Source organism: Camelus dromedarius, chromosome 26 (assembly GCF_036321535.1).
Source record: "Camelus dromedarius isolate mCamDro1 chromosome 26, mCamDro1.pat, whole genome shotgun sequence".
In the NCBI taxonomy this organism is placed as follows: Eukaryota; Metazoa; Chordata; class Mammalia; order Artiodactyla; family Camelidae; genus Camelus; species Camelus dromedarius.
Window position 1 is genome coordinate 15,202,328 of NC_087461.1, and position 21,319 is coordinate 15,223,646.

Below are 21,319 nucleotides of genomic sequence, written 5' to 3' on the forward strand. Positions count from 1 at the left end.
TTTCCTTCACTGTCAGAAGGTACTTCATGTCTGCTTGTCTCTCTGTTATGACTGTCACATTGATTATAGAGTGTTTGATCTCCTTGGGTTGCTCTTCCTATTGAAAAGCCTCTTTTTTGCTCTTCCTCTATGGTCTTAGCAACACTCGGGCTCATTGTTTAGATTAGTTGTTTATCAGGGCTTATAAAATGATGACAGTTTATCATTTCTTCTTTATTTATTTTCTGGAGTTCTTCAATGGAGTGGAACTTTCCTGTCAACTATTTGGTCACTCTCACATAAAGGTCATGCAGGGAAGGTAGGATGAATGCTTGATTCTGCTCCTTCCGAAATCCTGAAGATCACTCAGTAACTGGAGCGTAGTGTGCCACTGTGTAGACCTGTCATCTACCATCTGTTCAACTCAGGCTCTACAGATGGGTATTTGACTTGTTTCCAGTCTTCTGGAATTCCAAGTGATATTGCAACAAGTGCCTTGTGAATTGTCTTATCAAATTTTTGCCAGTGCATCTTTGGGATAGATTTCTGAAACTGGGACTGCTTGGTCCAAAAATAAATGCCTAAGTGTTTGCTAAATACAGTCACCATCGTCTCTTCTGTAGTTGTACTGTTCTGCATGCTCTGCAACAATGTATGTGAGTACCTATTTCTCCAGAGCCTCACTGATCATTTATTTTCAAAATTGTGGGTTTTTATCATTCTGAGAGACAAGAAATGGTATCTCCTTGAATTTTTCATTTGTATCTCCTATATTATGAGTGAGGTTGAACATCTTTTCCATGTATAAAGGAGTTTTGAAATTTTTTTCAGTGAACTCTTTGTTTACATCTCTGTTCTTTTTAGAAGCTCTTCATATTTTAGAGATAGTGACTTTTTGTATTATCTATGGCAGTTTCCCCAGTTTCCCATTAACTTATGGTGCTTTAATTTTTTTACCCATGTGATAAATTTTTCAAGTACTAAGTTTCAAAAAACGTCTCTTCCTCTGAGTAACTAAGGTGTTTTCTCATCAGGAACAGTGAGAATCATGTAACTAAATTAGCTTCACTTTTTGCCTTGGTAGCAAAATGTTTTGTCTGAATAACCTGCATGGCTATGTAAATTTCAAAGCTTGCATATCTGAAATATCACCTTCTCTTATTTTTTTTTCTAATTTATATTTACTGTAGTCTAGATTTGTTTTCTGTTTATTCTATTTTAAGTAGCATTTCTTATAAGCCACCACAGATTCTTTGCTAGGTAAATGTGGGTATTAATAAAGAAAAGACTCTTCTAGTTGCTGACAGGCAACTTTAGGGGCCAGTGGGATGCAGTGGTGGTGGCAGTGGAGTGAAAGTCAGAAAGCCCAGCCCATCCTCCCCTCACTCCACTCCTGGGAAAATGGCTTAACCACCTGTTGACATTCAAATTTGTTTCTTTATAAAATGAATGGTTTAAGTATATCACAGTGTTAAAAAAACCTTCTCAAGTGAAAATTATGTAACACTTAACTATTCTAATGTATAAAATGACCTGGTTTTTTGAAAGGATTTGTAAGAGTTAATGTGTTTATAAGAGTTAATGTACAAAGGGAGAGGGGAGGGATAAATTAGGAGTTTGGAATTAACAGATACACACTACTATATATAAAATAGATAAACATCCAGGATTTACTGCATAGCACAGGGAACTATATTCAATATCTTGTAATGACCTATAATGGAAAAGAGTCTGGGAAAGGGTCTGAAAGTATGTAACCAAATCACTGTGCTGCTCACCTGAAATTAATACAGCATTGTAAAACAACTGTACTTCAATAAAAAAAAGAGATGATGTACAGAAATGAATCTCCTTCAAAGTGAAAAAATAGATCTGTCATCCCATTATTGGTCCCTCAAACAGTCCAGCACTGAATGTTAAATCATGCCACCAAAAGATGGCTAATAAGCACAGAGCTCAATGCATGGGTGATTCATTTATTTATCAGTCGGTACTCCCGGATTTATAACTTTATCAAAACCAAAAATGGAAAGTCTTGCTTAATTTATGAGGGTGTCCAATGCTGCACATAGTTACTTAAACAAAGCTTTTCTTCTTACAGTAAAGGCTATGATAATTCTACAGAAATTATAACTTTGTATACAAATGTAAAGTTACCTTTTCCTTTTTATTTCAGAGTGTGGAGGTACACTGACTGGTACTTATGGCTCTATTAAGTCTCCGGGATATCCTGGAAAGTATCCCCCAGGGAGAGATTGTGTGTGGAGAGTGATAACCAGTCCTGATCTCCTGATAACATTTACCTTTGGGACCTTAAGCCTGGAGCACCATGATGATTGCAGCAAAGATTATCTTGAGGTAAAGGATTGGATTTAGATAGAACTTACTATGATAGGATTAGAACTCAGGGAACCATGATTGGCGATCGCCTTGGATGACCACAGTTTATTAGCAATGGTTGGATGTATTCCTCAATAGGCAGCTGATGCCTTAGTCCTGCTAACTCCCTTTTCTTAATTGTACCAGCTTGTTGCTGCTTCTGGGTTCTGCTTGAATCTGTGAAACAGACTGCCTTGTTTTCCCCTGTCATTTCCCAGAAGCCCTGTCCCCTAACATGGGAATAGCAGAATATATGAAATCAACACCCAGGAATGGCTTTCTTCTCCAATGCAGATTCAAATCTTCAGTTGTCTGTTGTAAATGGACAAGGTGTTTCACAAGTTGACTACAGTGTTCCACGAAGAAAAATAACTTAACAGCAGCTGTGTTGAAATGGATTGCTGAAGTGTGTGCCTCGCTGGAATATATCGCTAATTGTCATTGAGAGGCGAGGAGTCCCCCTCTGCCCCTCCTGTTTATCATTAATAAAAAATTAAACTATGGAAGAGGGAAAAAAGCTGTTATATTCAAATGCCATTAGCGTGTAGGTCTATTAAAAACGTTGCTCTCCATTTGTAGAATGAAACGATCGTTGAGAAGATTGAGTTCTTATGTTGTTCCTGTCTTGTTTATCACCATAAATCTTAGTACCCCTTGTAGTAGTGAAAAAAGATAATAAGCTTTTCCAAGTCCATTAGAGAAGAATGGAGCCTTAGGGAATTATTCATAAAGGATGGAAAGGGTACGACTGTCAAATAGGAATCTCCACAAGTTAAAGTCATTAGTAATTTAGCAGGTGAAACGGATTTGGAACCTTTGGGAATGACTGGAAGATGGACCTCTCCCTGGAAAATATCAGAAAGATACTCCTTTAAATGTTGACATTAAAGTGAATTTTCTTGAAATTAATTTCAAAAAATCCCACCAAATTAAAGTTAGAGGCATTTATTTTTCATTCATACATATTAATTCCTGGATACACATGTAGTAGAACCAACCATTCTGATAACATTGAAATGCCTCTCATTTCTCAACAATATTTCAAGGATCTAGCTAAATTACAGGAATAAACTAATACTGCCTTATAACTTTGCTGCCAATAAAAAAGTAATTTGAGTGAACAAAATTGGCCATATTAAAGTGTTATTTAGATCATTGATGCTTGGGTGTTCTCTGTAGGACAGAATTTGCAGTTACAACAGAAATAGAGTGGTTGACACTATTCTGTAAGAGATTAAAACCCAACAATTAAAAAGGATTTCTAAGATCACATGATCCTTATTGTGGTACTTACTTACTATGAAAGTTGTACTTTTGAAATTCACAAAACTGTCTTTATGTTGCATCTAATCTAACTTCATTTCCTTTTCCACCTCTGATCCCCCTGAGCGCTTAGACCAAGCTGTGCTTCGATGAGCATTGTTGGTGTTCCTTCTTCTGGTTTTTTGTGTATATTCATTTCTTTTCCTAGATCACTAGGAATTTATCATTTCAAAACAAATATCTGGGGCAGGAAGAACCTAGGAAAGAAAATGTGGAGAAATATTTGTAAGAAAAATTCCAAGTTTACATCTAGCCTCAGAATTAAAATTCAGACAGAACATAAGGCATCCAGGATGATGGGAGATTACCCTTCCCAGAACCCCAACCACGTGTTAGATGCATAGGTGACAGGAGACCCTCCCAGAGCCATCACTTTTAAAGATGGGTTTTCTGAAGTTAGTGTACAGAATGACTGGGTTTGTTAAAAATCTAACCACTTTGTGCTTAATGATTTTTTTTCTCTTGTTTTAGATTCGAGATGGCCCTTTGCATCAGGACCCCCTGCTTGGGAAGCTCTGCACCACTCTCTCTGCCCCACCACTCCAGACTACAGGTCCCTTTGCCAGAGTTCATTTCCATTCTGACAGCCAGATTAATGACCAAGGGTTTCATATCACCTACTTAACATCACCTTGTAAGTAACTTGATAACTGGGAGCTTAATATGAAGGTACAGGAGAGTGTTACCCTGAGAGCTGCTTTATATTTTAAGGCTGCAGGTGACTGACTGACACTAATAACATGTCTTTATAAATATTTCTCATATTGCTCCAAGTTTTTTCTTTACTTTCCCAGTGTTCTATTAATGCTGTAGTATCCCATGGTCCCAAAATTATGGGGTCCACATTATAACAGATATGTTTGTGGCCCCTAAAATTAAATAATTCACACATCAGTTCCCTGGCTGTTATTCAGTGTTTTGTTGTGAGAGATGTTGTTCAGGAGGGAAATGCAGTCTACCTTGAGACATGTCAGATTTTATAGCTGCGATGGCTTTCAGTTGCATTTATACCTTAAAACAAACCAACAAACCAACAAAAAAACAATGAAATGCTCTATGATTTTTATTTTAGAGCTGTTGAGGATTTTGTTCTTAATATACATCACCTGCCCCGATGAGAATTCACAGGAAAAACATCTTTTAAGTCCCAGTATCAGGAAAAAGAGCAGTAAGCAGTCTTTTCACCAGTCCTCTTTCTCCATTTACTTTGGCTTCGGGCTGGAGCCGCAGCGACTTTCTGTCATATGTGTATCCATATCTGTTTTCTGTGCATGTAATTTTCCCGTGACTGCATCTTGCCCTTCTCTACTTGTTATCCCTTTAATCTGATTCATTTTTCTAGCTACATATTTCATATTTTTATTTTCATATTTCATTTTCTAGCTACATATCTGTTACATATATTTCATGAACTGCCTCAGTTCTCTTTGGAATGAAGGTGGGCATAAATGCATTTAAAAAGTAACTTGTAGATGAGGGTGTTAGATTGGAGGTGAGAACACACATTTCTACAGCTATTTGCTGAGGCACTGTGTGGCTGTCCCACAAGCACAATAAGACCTTCAGGCTGAAGCACTTGTTAAAGGCATAAACCTGTAAACGGTGAACAGAGTGGATAAATGATGATGATGTGTGTGTGTAATTTTAGCCAATTATATCTCATGCCAGGGAATGGGAGGAATGGCCATCCCTGTGACCTGTGCCTTCTCGTCTGTGCTCTCTGCAGCGGATCTGCATTGTGGAGGGAACTACACAGACCCAGAGGGTCTCCTCTCTGCTGACTTGTCTGGACCTTTCATGCACAACAGACAGTGCATCTACACGATTAAGCAGCCCCTGGGAGAAAAAATACAGGTCAACTTCACCCACATGGAGCTGGAAAGCCAGAGTGGCTGTTCTCTGAATTACATCGAGGTAACTTCTGCTACTTAGTGACCCTCAGATGATGTTTATCAACATTTTTTTTTTTTTAATATTCTATAGAGCAGAGGTCTTCAAATGGTTGTTGGGTCAGCAGCATCCAGACGACCTGGCTGGTCTGGATGTCAGTGATGGAATTCTGTGCCCTATCCCAGACCCACTGAGTCAGAGCCTCCAGAGGGTAGGCTGAGCAAAAGCTGCATTGTAAGAGACCCCGCCCCACCCCCAGGGTGATTCTGATGCAGGCTAGAGTCTGAGAACAACTGTTTTGGAGAATGTGAAAGAATTTGCCAAAAATAGACCTGTCGATGGTGAAACAGGAGACTGGCAGTGAAGATCAAAGGACAAAAATGGAAGCTGAGACAGAAACTCATATCATGCTAAGTTAATTTCAGGCTATTCAGCTGAGCCCTGATAGCCAAGCAAATGCAAATAAGCAAGACTTACAGGATTTGCTATTAGAATACAGATTTCAGAGCTTGGTCAGGACAATTTTATATGTAGGGGAGATCAACCTAGAGATGTGAAAGCATCCGCCTAGGTGAGCTTAGCGAGTCAGTGGTAGAGAGTTAAGTCATAGCGTTAAGTAACTCTCATTTGAGTTTAGGGTTTTTAACCTTCATCAGCTCTGCTTGCTCTCCAGAAAACTTTAACTTGAATTTCAATGTGTGGGATGGTTGTAATAAGAACATCTGAAACAAAAAAGGCAGTTTTTGTTTGCCTAGCCTGGTATTTCATTTGCTTAAACTCTTGGTCAAGCCACAAATTAAAGTGTTGGGCAAGAGAAACAAGACGCTTTTTGTTGGCTGCAATCATTTTCTATAAACTCAGGGAGTCACTGACAATTTTGTTTGCTCATGTGAGTTAAACCAATTCATTTTTTCCAGGAAAAACCTATGTATCCTCTTGCCCTCTTCTCCCCTTCACATGTAGGGAGAGGAAGCACAGAATTTTAGCATTAGATCTGGACTTAGCTCACTGATAACAAGTACATTGACCATGGTACCACAATATTTTTTTAATTCAGAGATTTTAAACTCTGATGGTAAGGTAAATGTGTATATTCGTTCAGTTTAAGTTGTCTCAAGTCCCTCGTAAAGTACATTAAAGTTTTTCATTAAGAAGCAATTTGAGATATTTTTATATAAATAAAAATTAAATTTCCAGCATCTGGTTTTTTGTTTTTTTTTTTTACTTTGTGAATAGTAAAAATAGCTCACACTTAGACAGTACTTACTATCAACCAGGTGCTATTCTAAGACTTTAAAATATGATAATAAATGAAGTAGATAATGATTACTGTCTTCCTACTGCCTGTTGGAGATGGTATGTGCTTTACCTGAGTTAATTCATCGAACCTTCATAGCAACCGTTATTACTCCTACTTTGCTGTTGGGAAACTGAAGCCCAGAACAGTTGTTACGCATCCGTAGTTGCACGTCTCAAGAGTGGTGGAGCTAGGAATTGAATTCAGTAGTTTCTGATGTACTGTTCTCTGACAAGACCAGAAATGCAGGAGGGTAACCATGACTACAAGTGTTGGCTCGCCTTCCCTAGGGAGGAAGCTCATGAATTTCCCAATTCTGTACCTAGCAACTTGGTAACAGGACTATAACATGGAACCAGGCAGAACACTTTTCTCACATAGGCAAAAATATAGCTCTCATTTTATGGGAAATCTGAGTAACCTTTTATCAGATTCTTTGTGATGGTTCTAATGGCTCTAGGGATTGACCCAAACATCTGGAATCATTTATCCTCTTTGGCTTTGCAGTACACTCTAATTGAATTTCAATAAGGGTTATATGAACTCTGAATTGTTCTGAAAAGTTGTCAGAAAAGAAAAACATAAAACAAGCTCTGAAAGATTTAACTTTGTAAGACGGTGACAGAATGTTTTAGCCAGGATGGGGTTGGAATGAATTCATCAAAGTTCTCATTTTATTTTATTTTATTTTTTTAATTTTGGGGGGCATTTTAAAAATTAAAATACAGTTGACATACAATATTAGGTTAGTTTCAGGTATGCTGCATAATGATTTGACATTTACGTACATTATGAAATGATTACCAAAAGAAGTCTAACAACCGTCTGTCTCCATACAAAGTTATTAAGGTTATTATAGTATTATTGACCATATTCCTTATGCTGTATGTTACATCCCCATGGCTTATTTATTACATAACTGGAGGTTTGTACCTCTTAATTTTCTTCACCTATTTTGTCCACATCACCCCCAGCCCCCTCCATTCTGGCAACCACCCATTTGTTCTCCATATTAATGTCTTGTTTGTTGTTTTGTTTTGTTCTTTAGATTCCACATTTAAGTGAGATCATGTAGTATTTGTCTTTCTTTGTCTGATTTATTTCACTTAGCGTAATACCTTCTACTTCTATCTCTGTTGTCACAAATGTCAGTATTCCTTTTTTTTTTTTAATGATGGAGTAACATTCCAATGTGTGTGTGTGTGTGTGTGTGTGTGTGTTTGTGTGTGTGTGTGCGCCACATTTTCTTTATCCATTCATCCATCAATGAACACTTAGGTTGCTTACATATCTTGGCCATTGTAAATAATGCTCAATGAACATTGGTGTCTGTCTTTCCAAAGTAGTGTTTTTATTTTCTTTGGATAAATACCCAGAAGTGGATGGATGGATCATATGGTATTCCTATTTTTAATTTTTTGAGGAACCTCCATACTGTTTTCTATAGTGACTGCACCTATTTACAATCCCACCAACAGTACACAAAGGTTCCCTTTTCTCTACATCCTTGCCAACACTTTTTATTTGTGGTCATTTTGTTGATAGATATTTTGAAAAGTATGAGGTGGTATCTCACTGTGGCTTTGATATGCATTTCCCTGATGATTAGTGACATTCAACATCTTTTCACATGTCTGTTGGCCATCTGCATGGCTTCTTTGGAAAAAATGTCTATTCAGGTCCTCTGCCCATTTTTCAATTGAGTTGTTTGTTTGTTTGATGTTGAGTTATACATGTTCCTTGTATATTTTGGATATTAACCCCTTATCAGATATATTGTTTGCAATTATCTTCTCCCATTAAGTAGGCTGTTTTTGATTTTGTTGATAGTTTCCTTTGCTGGGCAAAAGCTTTCTAGTTTCATACAGTCCCATTTGTTTATTTTTGCTTTTGTTTCCTTTGCCTGAGAAGACAGATCCAAAAAAAAAAAAAAAATTCCTAAGACTGATGTCAAGGAGCATACTACCTACATTTTCTTCTAGAAATTTTATGATTTCAGTTCTTACACTTAGGTCTTCAAATCATTTTGATTTTATTTTTGTGTATGATGTGAGAAAGTAGGCTAGTTTGATTCTTTTGCACATAGCTGTCCAGTTTTCCCAGCACTACTTGTTGAAGAGGCTGTCCTTTCCTCATTGTATATTCTTACCTCCTTTGTCATAGGTTAATTGATCATAGAGGTGTGGATTTATTTCTGGGTTCTCTATTCAGGTCCATTAAACTATATGTCTGTTTTTGTGCCAGTGCCATACTGTTTTGATTACTGTAGCTTTGTAGTATAATTTGAAATCAAGGAGTATGGCACTTCCAGCTTTGTTCTTTCTCAAGAGTGTTTTGTCTATTTATGGTCATTTGTTTTCATACAAAATTTGGAATTATTTGTTCTAGTTCTGTGAAAAATGCCATTGGTATTTTTATAGGGGTTGTACTGAATCTGTAGATTGCCTTGGGTAGTGTGGTTATCTTAACAATATTTATTCTTCCAATTCATGAGCACAGTGTATCTTTCTATTTGTTTTTGTTGTCTTCCATTTCTTTCATCAATGCCTTATAGTTTTTGGAGTATAAGTCTTTTACCTCTTTGGTTAGATTTATTCCCAGGTATCTTATTTTTTGGATGTAATTGTAAGTGGGACTGTTTTCTTAATTTCTCTTTCTGATAGTTTATCATTAGTGTATAGAAATGCAACCAGTTTCTATATACTAATTTTGTATCCTGCAGCTTCACTGAATTCAATTATTAGTTCTAGAGTTTTTTGGTGGCATCTTTAGGATTTTCTGTATATGGTATCATGTCATCTGAAAAGAGTGACAGTTTTTACTACTTCCATCCCAATTTGGATTCCTCTTATTCCTTTTTCTTGTCTGATTGCTGTGGCTAGGACTTCCAGTACTAGGTAGTATAAAATTGGTGAGTGTGAGGATCCTTGTCTCATTCCTGACCTTAGAGGAAATGTTTTCAGCTTTTTTACTGTTGTTTTTCTTAAGTGTGTTAATGTGCTATATCACATCAATTACTTTGTAGACATTGAGCCATCCTTGCATAGCTGGGATAAATCCCACTTGATCATGGTTTTGATCCCTTTAATGTATTTTTGAATTCAGTTTGCTAATTATTTTCTTGAGGAGATCTATTTTTTTAGTACTAATTTCATTTATACTTGCTCTGATCTTTATGGTTTCTTTTCTTCTGCTAACTTGGGATTTGCTTATTTTTCTCTTTTAAGTTCCCTTAGGTGTAAGTTTAGATTGTTTATTAGGGATTTGTCTTATTTCCTGAGGTAGGCTTGTATTGCTATAAACTTCCCTCTAGAACTGCTTTTGCTCTTTGTCATTGATTTTGGATTGCTGTGTTTCCATTTTCATTTGTCTCCAGGTATTTTTTTTTATTTCTTCTTGATTTCTTTAGTGACCCATTTGTTGTTTAGTAGCATATTTTTTAGCCTCCACGTGTTTGTATTATTTTGCAGTATGTTTCTTTTAATTGATTTCTAGTCTCACACTGTTGTGGTCAGAAAAGATGCTTGATAGGATTTCAATCTTAAATTTATTGAGGCTTATGGTCTAGCATGTGATCTATCTTGGAGAATGCTCCATGTGCACTCAAAAAAAAAAAAAGTGCATTATGCTGGTTTTGGATGGAATGTTTTATATATATACAATCCATTTGATCCAATGTGTCATTTAAAGCCATTGTTTTCTTATTGGTCTTCTATCTAAATGATCTGTCCATTGATGTAAATGGGTGTTAAATTTCCCTACTATTATTGTTACTATCAATTTCTCCCTTTGTGTTTGTTAGTATTGTGAATGGACTAAATGCTCCAATTAATAGATATAGAGTGGCTGAATGGGTGAAAAACAAGATATGTATAAAAGAGACTCTCTCTGGATCTAAAGGCCCACACAGATTTAATGCAGTCCCTATCAAATTACCCAGGGCATATTTCACAGAAATAGAACAAATCATAATAAAATTCATATGGAACCATCAAAGACCTAGAATTGCCAAAGCATTACTGAAGAGAAAGAAAGAGGCTGGAGGAATAACTCTCCCAGACTTCAGACAATACTGTAGAGCTACAGTCATCAAGACAGCATGGTATTGGTACAAAAACAGGCATATAGACCAATGGAACAGAATAAAGAGCCAGAAATGAACCCACAAACTTTTGGTCAACTAATCTTCAACAAAGGAGGCAAGACTATACAATGGAATAAAGACAGTCTCTTCAGCAAATGGTGTTGGGAAAACTGGACAGCAGCATGTAAAACAATGAAGCTAGAACACTCCCTTACACTATATGCAAAAATAAACTCAAAATGGATCAAAGACTTAAACATAAGACAAGATACAATAAACCTCCTAGAAGAAAATATAGGCAAAATATTATCTGACATACATCTCAAAAATGTTCTCCTAGAACAGTCTACTCAAGCAATAGAAATAAAAGCAAGAATAAACAAGTGGGACCTAATGAAACTTACAGGCTTCTGCACAGCAAAGGAAACCATAAGTAAAACAAAAAGACAACCTACAGAATGGGAAAAATTTTTGCAAATGAAACTGACAAAGGCTTGATCTCCAGAATATATAAGCAGCTCATATGACTTAATAAGAAAAAAATAGACAACCCAATGCAAAAATGGGCAGAAGACCTAAACAAGAACTTCTCCAAGAAGAAATACAAATGATCAATAGGCACATGAAAAAATGCTCAATATCACTAATTAGCAGAGAAATGCAAATCAAAACTATAATGAGGTATCACCTCACACCAGTCAGAATGGCCATCATTCAAAAATCCACAGATGACAAATGCTGGAGAGGTTGTGGAGAAAGGGGAACCCTCCTACACTGCTGGTGGGAATGCAGGTTGGTGCAGCCACTGTGGAAAACAGTATGAAGATTCCTCAAAAGACTAGGAATAGACTTACCATATGACCCAGGAATCCTGTTCCTGGGCATATATCCAGAAGGAACCCTACTTCAAAATGACACCTACACCCCAATGTTCATAGCAGCATTATTTACAATAGCCAAGACATGGAAACAGACTAAATGTTCATCAATAGATGACTGGATAAAGAAGAAGTGGTATATTTATACAATGGAATACTACTCAGCCATAAAAACCGACAACATAATGCCATTTGCAGCAACATGGATGCTCCTGGAAAATGTCATTCTAAGTGAAGTAAGCCAGAAAGAAGAAGAAAAATACCGTATGAGATCACTCATATGTGGAATCTAAAAACAAAACAAAACAAAACAAAACAAAACAAAAACCAAAGCATAAATACAAAACAGAAATAGACTCACAGACATTGAATACAAACTTGTGGTTGCCAATTTGACACAACATTGTAAAATGATTATAAATCAATAAAAAATGTTAACATAAATCAATCAATCAATCAATCAATCAATCAATCAATAAATAAATGCCCACACAGACTGAAAGTGAGGGAATAGAAAAAGTTACCCCATGTAAATGGAAACAAAAAGAAAGCTTGGGTGGTAATACATATATAAGACAAAATAGACTTTAAAACAAAGACTGTAACAAGAGTCAAAGAAAGGCACTACATAATGATAGAGGTATCAATGCAACAAGAAGATGTAACAATTATAAATATATATGCATCTAACATAGGTGCACCTAAACACATAAAGCAAATACTAACAAACAAAGGGGGCAAGTGACAGTAGCAATAATAGTAGGGGACTTTACCATCCATTTATATCAATGGACAGATCATCTAGAGAGAAGACCAATAAGAAAACAATGGCTTTAAATGATACATTAGATAAAATGGATTTTATATATACATATATATATAATTCCATCCAAAACTAGTATAGTACAGATAATATGCATCTGTTTCCTTTCCCTGGTTAGGGGAGTTTTCAGATATGATTTCTTTAAGTAAGTTTACTGCCTCTTTCTCTCTCTGTCTCTTCTCCTTCTGGGACCCCTATAATGTGATGTTATATACACTTGATGAAGTCTCTCACTATCCTCATTATCTTTTAAAATTTTTTTTTCAAGTTTTATTGAGAAATAATTGAAGCACTACTGTTAAGTTTAAGGTGTACAGCTTGATGGTTTGATTTACTTATATTGTGAAATGACTACCACAATAGGTTTAGTTGACATCTATCATCTTATATAGGCACAATAAAAAGAAAACGGAAAAAGAATTCATTCTCCTGTAATGAGAGCTCTTAGTAACTGTTCTCTTAATAACTTTCCTAGGCATCATACAGCAGTGCTAACTATAGTTACTATGTTGTAGTGAAGTTGATTTTTGTTGGGAATCCAGATTGGAGAATCAAGATAGGGGAGAAAGACCAGTTACCACGGACTAACAATTGCTGTCCCTGCTTCTAAGACTGCTAATCCGTATTTTATTTTCTCTCTATGTCAGGCTTCACCTGCTGTATTGCCTGAAATGTGATTTGGTTAAACAGTTTCAGTGTGACCTCTAACCCCCAAGGATCTGTCTGTTTTGAGTCTCCATTCTGCTTATTATGCCAAACAAATGTGCTGCTCTAAAGTTCTATCCATTAAGTTCCTGAGTGTTTCTGAATGGTGTGGCAAAAATATTTCTGCTCAGCTTTTGTTTGAGTTCATGATACCCATCTTCAACGAGATTCTTACAGTTGCTTAGAAGTTTTACTTACCTCTTAAATGTTTATAGATTTCTGCCACTCTACAAATTTTGTGCACATAGCATATTGCCTTCTTTTCCTCATCCACCTCCCCCAGAATTCTTTCTCCTATATTAATGAAGTTGTCATTTCTGATTTTGCTTTTTGCACTTTGTCACCATTTGCTACCTCCCTACAACCTTGATTTTCTCCTTATGGTTTGATTTCACCTGCTCTCTTTACTAGCACCAACACTATCTCAGCCCTAAATCCATGCCCTTTTCTTTTTGATCTCTTTGTAGCATGTGAGAGTGATAGTCATTACTTACTATTTTGACATTGCTTTTGTTTTTTGTTTTTGTGCACAGAAACAGGGCTTTTTAAAGGCAAGTAATATATAAAAAAGTAGTAATAGTAATATAATAAGAATGGTGACATATAAAAGGTATTTGTTCTTTAGGGGTCATGTATGGTTTCTCCATTAACTTTCTTTTATCTCTTTGTCTTCATTCTTAAAAATTCTTTCTTCTGTTCAGCTTGGGTGATTTCCACTACTCTGTCTTCCAGTTTGCTGATCCATTCATCTGTATCATCTAATGTACCTTTGATTCCTTCTAGTATATTTTTAAATCTCAGTTATTGTATTCTTCAGCTCTCTTTGCTTCTTCTCTTTATTTTCTATTTGTTAACCTTGTGACTGTGTTTACTCTTTTCCCAATTTCATTAAGCATCTTTAAGTTTATTACCTTGAATTCTTTATTGGATAGGTTACTTATGTCCACCACATTTAGTTCTATTTCTGAGAATTTTTCTTGTTCCTTTGTTTGGGACATGTTCCTCTGTCTTCTTGTTTTGCCTTGTTCTCTATGTTTATTTTTATATACTAGATAGGGAGATTATATTTCCCAATCTTAGAGAAGCAACCTTATGTAGGAGGTATTCTCTGGGGCCTGGCTGCATAATCCTCTCTGGTCACCAGAGCTGTATGCTCTAGAGGTGCCCCCTGTGTGGGCTGACTGGGCCCTTCTATTGTGACAGAGCCAACTACTGTGGACACACTGGTAGGTGGGGCTGGCCCATCCTCCAGTGTGGTGCTACCTTGTGTGGTGCTACCAACCCACACTGGTGGGTGGGTCCAAGCCCCAGTGTGGCTAACCACATGGCCTGGGGCATCCTGGGACTGGTACTGGCCTGCTGGTGGGTGTGGCCAGGTCCCAGGGTGGCTCACTGCAGGGTTGGAGGACCACTGCCAATTGCCAGCCCACTGGTGGGCAAATAAGCCCCTGACACTGACAGACTGGAGGAAGGACTCAAAATGGTACTTGGCAGCACAAATGTCCTTGTGATAGAATGAGTTCCCCAAAATGGCTGCTGCCAACATCTGTGTCCCCACAGGGAGTCCCAGTTGCCTTCTGGCTGTCTCGGAGTCTCTCCAAGATTAGCACGTAAGTCTGACTCATGGCCCTGCACCGTGACTCAGAGTGTGTGAGATGTTGCATGCTCTGTTTCCTATAGCCTGCTGTCTCCCATGCGCACAAACCCTGCTGGCCTTCAAAGCCAGCCATTCTGGGGGCTTATGTTCCCAGAGCAGGATGCCCAGGGCTGGGGAGTTTAATGTGGAGCTCCAATCCCTCACTCACTGGGACAACCTCTGCAGTTGTGATTAACCTCCCATTTGTGGGTCACCTACCTGGGGATATGGGTCTTGACTATACTGCATGTCTGCCACTACTGTCTGTCCATTAGGGTTCCTTCTTTATATCTTTAGTTATGGAAAATCTTTTCTGCGAGTCTTCAGGTCATTCTCATGGATAGGTACCCTGTAAATAGTTGTGCATTTGTTGCACATGTGGAAGGGACTGAGCTCTGGGTCTTTCTACTCTGCCACCTCCACTCAACACTATGTCTAAGTTCCTATTTTAGTTCAGCCATTGGATGGCTTATAACCTTGGACAATTCTTAATCTAGATACTTGAGTTCCTACTTCTGTAAGATGCCCTACCTTTTCCTTCACACTTTGTGAAGATAAATCAAAGAAATAAATCATAAAAGAAGCTTGAAGAATTAAAAACACTGTATAAATGTAAGGCTCTCTTGGGCCAAATTTGACCCCTACCCTGAACTTATTAGTTTAGAGACATCCAATGAGGACCTTTCATGGTTGGCCATTGAAGTATCAGCATTCTGATGTATACACATACCCACAGAGTCAGGATCAAATTTTTCTCAAGGGGTGTTGATGGAAAAAGTAAAAGAACTCTGTTATCAGAAGAACAGGTCATGGACCGTGATTGGAATAATTGAATAGACTTCTCTTATATCCTTGGCCACCTAAAAGAATACAGCCAATTGTTTTATAGAACTTTAGCACCAGCAAGGACTTCCAAGGTCATTTAATCTAAATCCTTAATTTTACAAATGAAGAAATTGAGGACACAAAAGTCAAACTCTTAATTATTGTCAGAACAGGATTTCGATGTACCTACGTAGGAGTCTAGACAGGCGTGTATTATCTTAGGTCAAAGTTAACCATATCTATCTAAGGGAAAATTTGTGAACTAGGCCCTTAGGAAAAAGTACACCTACTTCTTTTCATATGTTTCAGACAGTGGGTGTGGAAGAAAATGATACTGGAACCAGATTCAAATAACATCATTATGAGTCAATATATTGCTTCCCAAAATGGTTTCATTTTTAAAAGATATACCTAAAAATGACATGTTTAATCAAAGGAATAAAAAAAAAGAATAGAATTTCAGATACACTGGTGGTTTGGAGGGAAGATGGCTTTGACATTTATTAACTCTATTTGCAAGAGAGAGAAGACCACCCAAAATGTTAGGAAGAATGAAGACCAAAGAGGTGATTCTAGAGAGATGGGGGAGAATGATAATAGGGAATTTTCTTTTGAGTGTGAATAGATGTACTTCTAAGGATCCCCAATATTCTCATTTTGTAGTTCTGGATGGCTTGTTGCCATGGGAATACGTCCTTTAAAGGTAGATTAAGATACCAAAGCCGAGTGTGTTTCTTTCATGTATAGTGTGGCTTTGAAAGACTTTTTGCTCAGTAAGAGAGCACCATAAACATTTATTTGAGAATGAAATTTAACTACAAAAGATAATACATGTGGTATTGCCCACACTCAGTATAGCATATCTTTCTTTTTCTTTTTCTTTTTTAAACAAGAAACACACATTTACATATTAATTCTTGGATTTATATAGCTCCTTCAACTGAAACTGTGCCTTGCCCATGGGTGATGTGATGTGGCTGGTAATAAAAAAGTCAGCATGGCAAGAATAGATCAACTCTTAGTCCATCTGTTTTGTCTAAGAGAGCTTTTAAATCAGATAGAATAGTTCAGTGAATGCGACAGAGCCATCTTTCCAGAATGGGAGGCAGCACCTCTCATTAATATTTCATAAGTGATTTAAGCCTCCGAACTCTGAGCGAAGGACATGTAAGGCAATAATGAAAGTTTAATTTTTAATCCTAGGGAATGCAAGTACTAGTCTGAATAATAATTTCAGAAGCCTGCGTGGTGCTAAGCCCAGGGCTTGAAATGGGATGTGAAAGGGAAAGAAGTGAATAGACCTGCTCTCCTCACCAAGTCTCCTTGGCCAATCCCAGATCATCTGTCCCCTCCCCACCAAGACTTGGGGGAGAGTGGAAAGTTAACAGAGAAGAGAGATGGATAAGGGAAGGGGAAGGAGAGGAACCTTCTGGGGGAAAAGGAGGGCTTCTGGGGAAGTTGTTCCTTCTTAGAAGAGGAAAACAAAACAAAAATAAACGGCACAGAGGACTTGATAACTAATTAATAAGACAGGGAGAAGTAAGTTACATTAAATTTGGCTTCTGAAATCTAGGGAACGTGTACCTGTTCTACAAATGTCATGGGATGACAGATGAATTATATTTTAGCCCTCTTGCCAATCTCAGTAAATTCACAAAGCAGAAATTGTCCACATATCTCTTTATAATGTGATGCAACTGGAAATCATTGTTAAAAATATTTAATGTCCAACTTCTTGGAAATCTATAAGCTCCTAAATAATTAGTAGGTTGAGGAAGAAAATAAAAAATGAAATGAAAGACAAGGCAGAAAATAAAAAGAAAATGCTGTAGATCAAAACTAGGTAAACTCTCTAAGATTTTAAAGAACTAAAAAAAATTAATAAATGGGGAAGTGTGAGAGCACAATACACTAGAACACTGAGGATCTGTCTTCCCTCTGAACCTGTCAGCACCTCCTCCCTCTCTCCTTCTCTCTCATCCCACCTCCACTGCTCCCAACTGGGCTCTGCGCATCACTCCCACATCCCCACACATCTTTAGAGGAATTCAGATTCACAAAGGACTTCCTTTTGCTCTTTGTTAGGCATTGGAGCTATTCAGCTCCAGCCCTGGGGATGGTGGAGGGAGGGCTGTGAATTTTGGTCTACCTGAGCACACTCGTTATCCTCCAGGGGACATGCTGTTCAGAGTCTCGTGGCTGTGATTCACAGAAAAACTCTTACGGGTCTAAACCCAAATGGCAGAGAAAGAAGAAGATCTCTGACACCGGAAGCTGGATTGTAGCTGCAGAAAGCAAACACACCAGAGGAGCCTGAAGAGTATTGTTTTCTTTTAAGCACATATTGAAGTTAATTTTAGTTCAAAGACATGTCTTTCTATAGATGGTAGTAAAAAGGGGGGAAATGGAGCGATGTTCAATAGTCTGCATTCTTTACCATATTGGATTTGGGGTTTGGGCAGAGACGAGAAACATTTGGTTAGTTTATTAACACTTTTGCTATCAGCACAGTTTTCCCATGATTGCTCGGCCATCTTGGGCTTTTTAATGAAGTGATAAAGCATGCTGTTGGTCCGGTGGAATAATCGTACAGGTTGGCGCCATGGGAGCTGGAAGATAGACTGAGATGGTAGCACGGTCTAGTTTTGGAGTGAGGGACTGTGTAGAATGCGCCCTTCCTGTATGTAAAGGAGTAGCATGCTTACCTGGAGAACACAAACCTAGCAGAACAGGTGAGCCGGGGAGCAGTGAGGCAGAAGAAGAGTCTGTGGAAATGGGGTTAATCAGAGCATATTGGGGCAAATGGAGAGGATGGCTGGTGCTTGTTGGTGTAAGTGAAAACAATATTGCATGGAAACATGATAAAGGACATTGACTCTCTGTTTCACTAAAGGCAAGATATTTAATGTCCCTGAGCCTCCGTTTCCTCATCCATAATAGTATAGTGGTATTACTCTGTAAAGCAGGCTTCAGAGATCATTCACTCATTTATGTATTTGTTATTTAAATATTTATCAAACGATTTAGATGCCGGGCACTGTGCTGAGGGATGGGTGTGTAAAACACAGAGAGATGGAACGAGTAAGAACACAACTGCATAATTTCAAGGTGGGAGAAGTATCGTGAAGGAAAGGAAGGATATGAGAGAAAGCAGAAGGGTTGATGACTTCAGTTGAATGGTCAGAGGTAGCTTCCCTAGGGACGAGAAGGCGTTGGCAAAGCAAAGAGCCGAGAGAAGGAGGGTTCCAGGTAGAGGCGCTGACAGAGCCTTCGAGACTGAATTGAGAAAAAACTTGACAAACACAAAGAACTGAAAACAGATGAGTGTGGCTGGAATCACAAAGCAGGGGTAGAGAAAAACAAGAGTTAGGCTGCACTAGATCTTGTAGGGCTTTGCACATGGGGTAAAGAACTTAGCCTTTTTTTTTTTTCTAATGAAAAGGGAAACAGTCGGAATGTTCTTAGCACAGTGGCTGGCACAGCAGTGAATGGTTAGTAAGAGGTAACATGATGATCATTCTGTTGATGGGGAGGGGAGAGCGGGTAGGAGCAGGTGACACTGGCGTTTACGATCATAGAGGAACACACTTTTAGGTAAAACTGGACACGTATTCCTGGTTTTAGAAAAGCAGATTTTTAAAAATCAGAAGAAGGGTAAGTTTTGTCGACTGAAATAAATGCACAACCTAAAAGCTGAGTTATGTTTTATTCGGTGGACAATTCTGAGGACTCAGCCTGGGATGACAGCCTCTCAGATCACTCTGAGGGACTGCTCCAAAGAGGTAGGGGAGGAGCAAGGATACATAGGAGCTTTACGACAAAGGCCAGGTAGTTGGAACAATAAAGATAACTGTTAAAGAAAACCAGGCATCTCAAGTTAAAGAATGTAGTGCTTTTCAATGTATAGGAGGAAGGAAACATTTGGGCTCATTGTATTCATTTCTTTGACAAGCACCTAGCTATCTAGGGCCAGTATCCTGTCCTTTCTTATTCTGAGTCCCCTCAGAGAGCACCACTGTGAGTGGCTGCAGAGGCTGGGCTGCAGGCCTGTCCTCACTAGGGGGTGGCGGCAGCCGCTGATGACTTGATGGCTTCAGCATTCTTTGTTACTGATATGGTTTGCAGTATTCTTCGTTCACAGTTTACTCTGTTGAAAAAGATCTCAGAAGGGACATTATTTCATAATGCATACAAAGCTTTACAAATTTAACTATGAAATCATGAAAATAATGAAGAGTGAAGATCATAACCTAAGAAAGAAACATTTAGTCCCTGGGTGGCTTCTCTCATCTCATTTCTCCCTCACCCTTTACTCTCCCGGTTGGAATGGGGCCACATCCCCCTCCTGTGTGCGCAGATTAACCCGAGGCTGGTCTCTGGGATCAAGTCTTTATTTAGCTAAGAGACATTCCAACTGGTCACTTGCTGCGCAGGAAGCCACATGTTAAATACCACTGGATGTGAAGGTTCTGTTTTCAGCTCGTGGTTGGACCAAACCTAAATGCCAGCGTATTTGGTTTGCTTTGAATTAAGATTAAATACTTAACTCGAGTTATGAAATTGTTATATAAAAACAAATCTGGATACTTAGCAGATACAAACAAATGAGCACGGGGATGAAGACCTGGCTTTGGGACCTGATCCACTGCAGATGCTAAAGCCTGGGCTCCAGGCACACTGAAAATTTCATATGAACCATGTTTTTCAGCCTAGTTAATTTTAGCTCTTTCTACAGGTTGTAGGTCCTTTATGAAAACTCTTCTTTTATTAAAAAAATTTTTATGAGCCGTTTCTCTTCAGGAACAAGTTCAGTCTGCTGCCTGTAAAAATCAGAAGCCATTCAGACTGTTCCATAGGGTTAAAACTCATGGGTCATATGTAATCAATTGGCTCTCTCAGCCTGAAACAATCAGTGTTTGCTGAATGAATAAGGCAATCAATGAAAAATCTGGGCCTGGTCGGCATAGATCTTGAAATGGTCCTTATCATTGGTTTGTAAAGGTGAACAGCAATGAAGAACGAATGTGGTGTGTTGATGCTTCTGGAAGTGACCAGGGTATGGCTTCACGTGACTTCTTATGAAAACCCATTTGTCAGTATGAGCCAGGTCCAAGTCGGAGTCATCTATCTCTAAGTGATGCTGCGGTAACAGTCACTAACGATGAAACAAGTAAAAACCGACAATAAGCAAAATATTTCTATGGCTTACAACGATATATGTTTATTCTTCACTCATGTTAACATGCTGGTTTAGGGTCAGTGGCAACTCTGCTGGTCTGGTCCTCGTTCCATCTGTCCCTGGGACCCTGACCCTTGGTCTTGTGAGAGGAGAAAGGTACAGATGGTTGACTCAAGCCTCTACGTGGGAATTGGTACATCACTTCTGCTCATACTCTTTTGGGCAAAGCAAGCCCTATAGCCAAGCCCACAGATGATGGGAAGGATAAATATTAATTCTCCATAGGGAGGCATCACAAGTTACAGGGCAAGGAGCAGAGAT

The 21,319-nt window shown here is 38.2% G+C and overlaps 1 protein-coding gene across 2 annotated transcripts in view; it reads left to right on the plus strand.

The window, feature by feature from the left end:
• The window catches only part of CUBN (cubilin), a 273,783-nt gene that overhangs the window by 25,677 nt on the left and 226,787 nt on the right, over positions 1 to 21,319 (plus strand). For both annotated transcript variants that reach the window (XM_064479416.1, XM_010992039.3), the window contains exons 15-17: positions 2,156 to 2,337; positions 4,153 to 4,315; positions 5,408 to 5,595. In XM_064479416.1, coding sequence (XP_064335486.1) covers positions 2,156 to 2,337; positions 4,153 to 4,315; positions 5,408 to 5,595 — 533 coding nt within the window. The remainder of the gene's footprint in view (positions 1 to 2,155; positions 2,338 to 4,152; positions 4,316 to 5,407; positions 5,596 to 21,319) is intronic.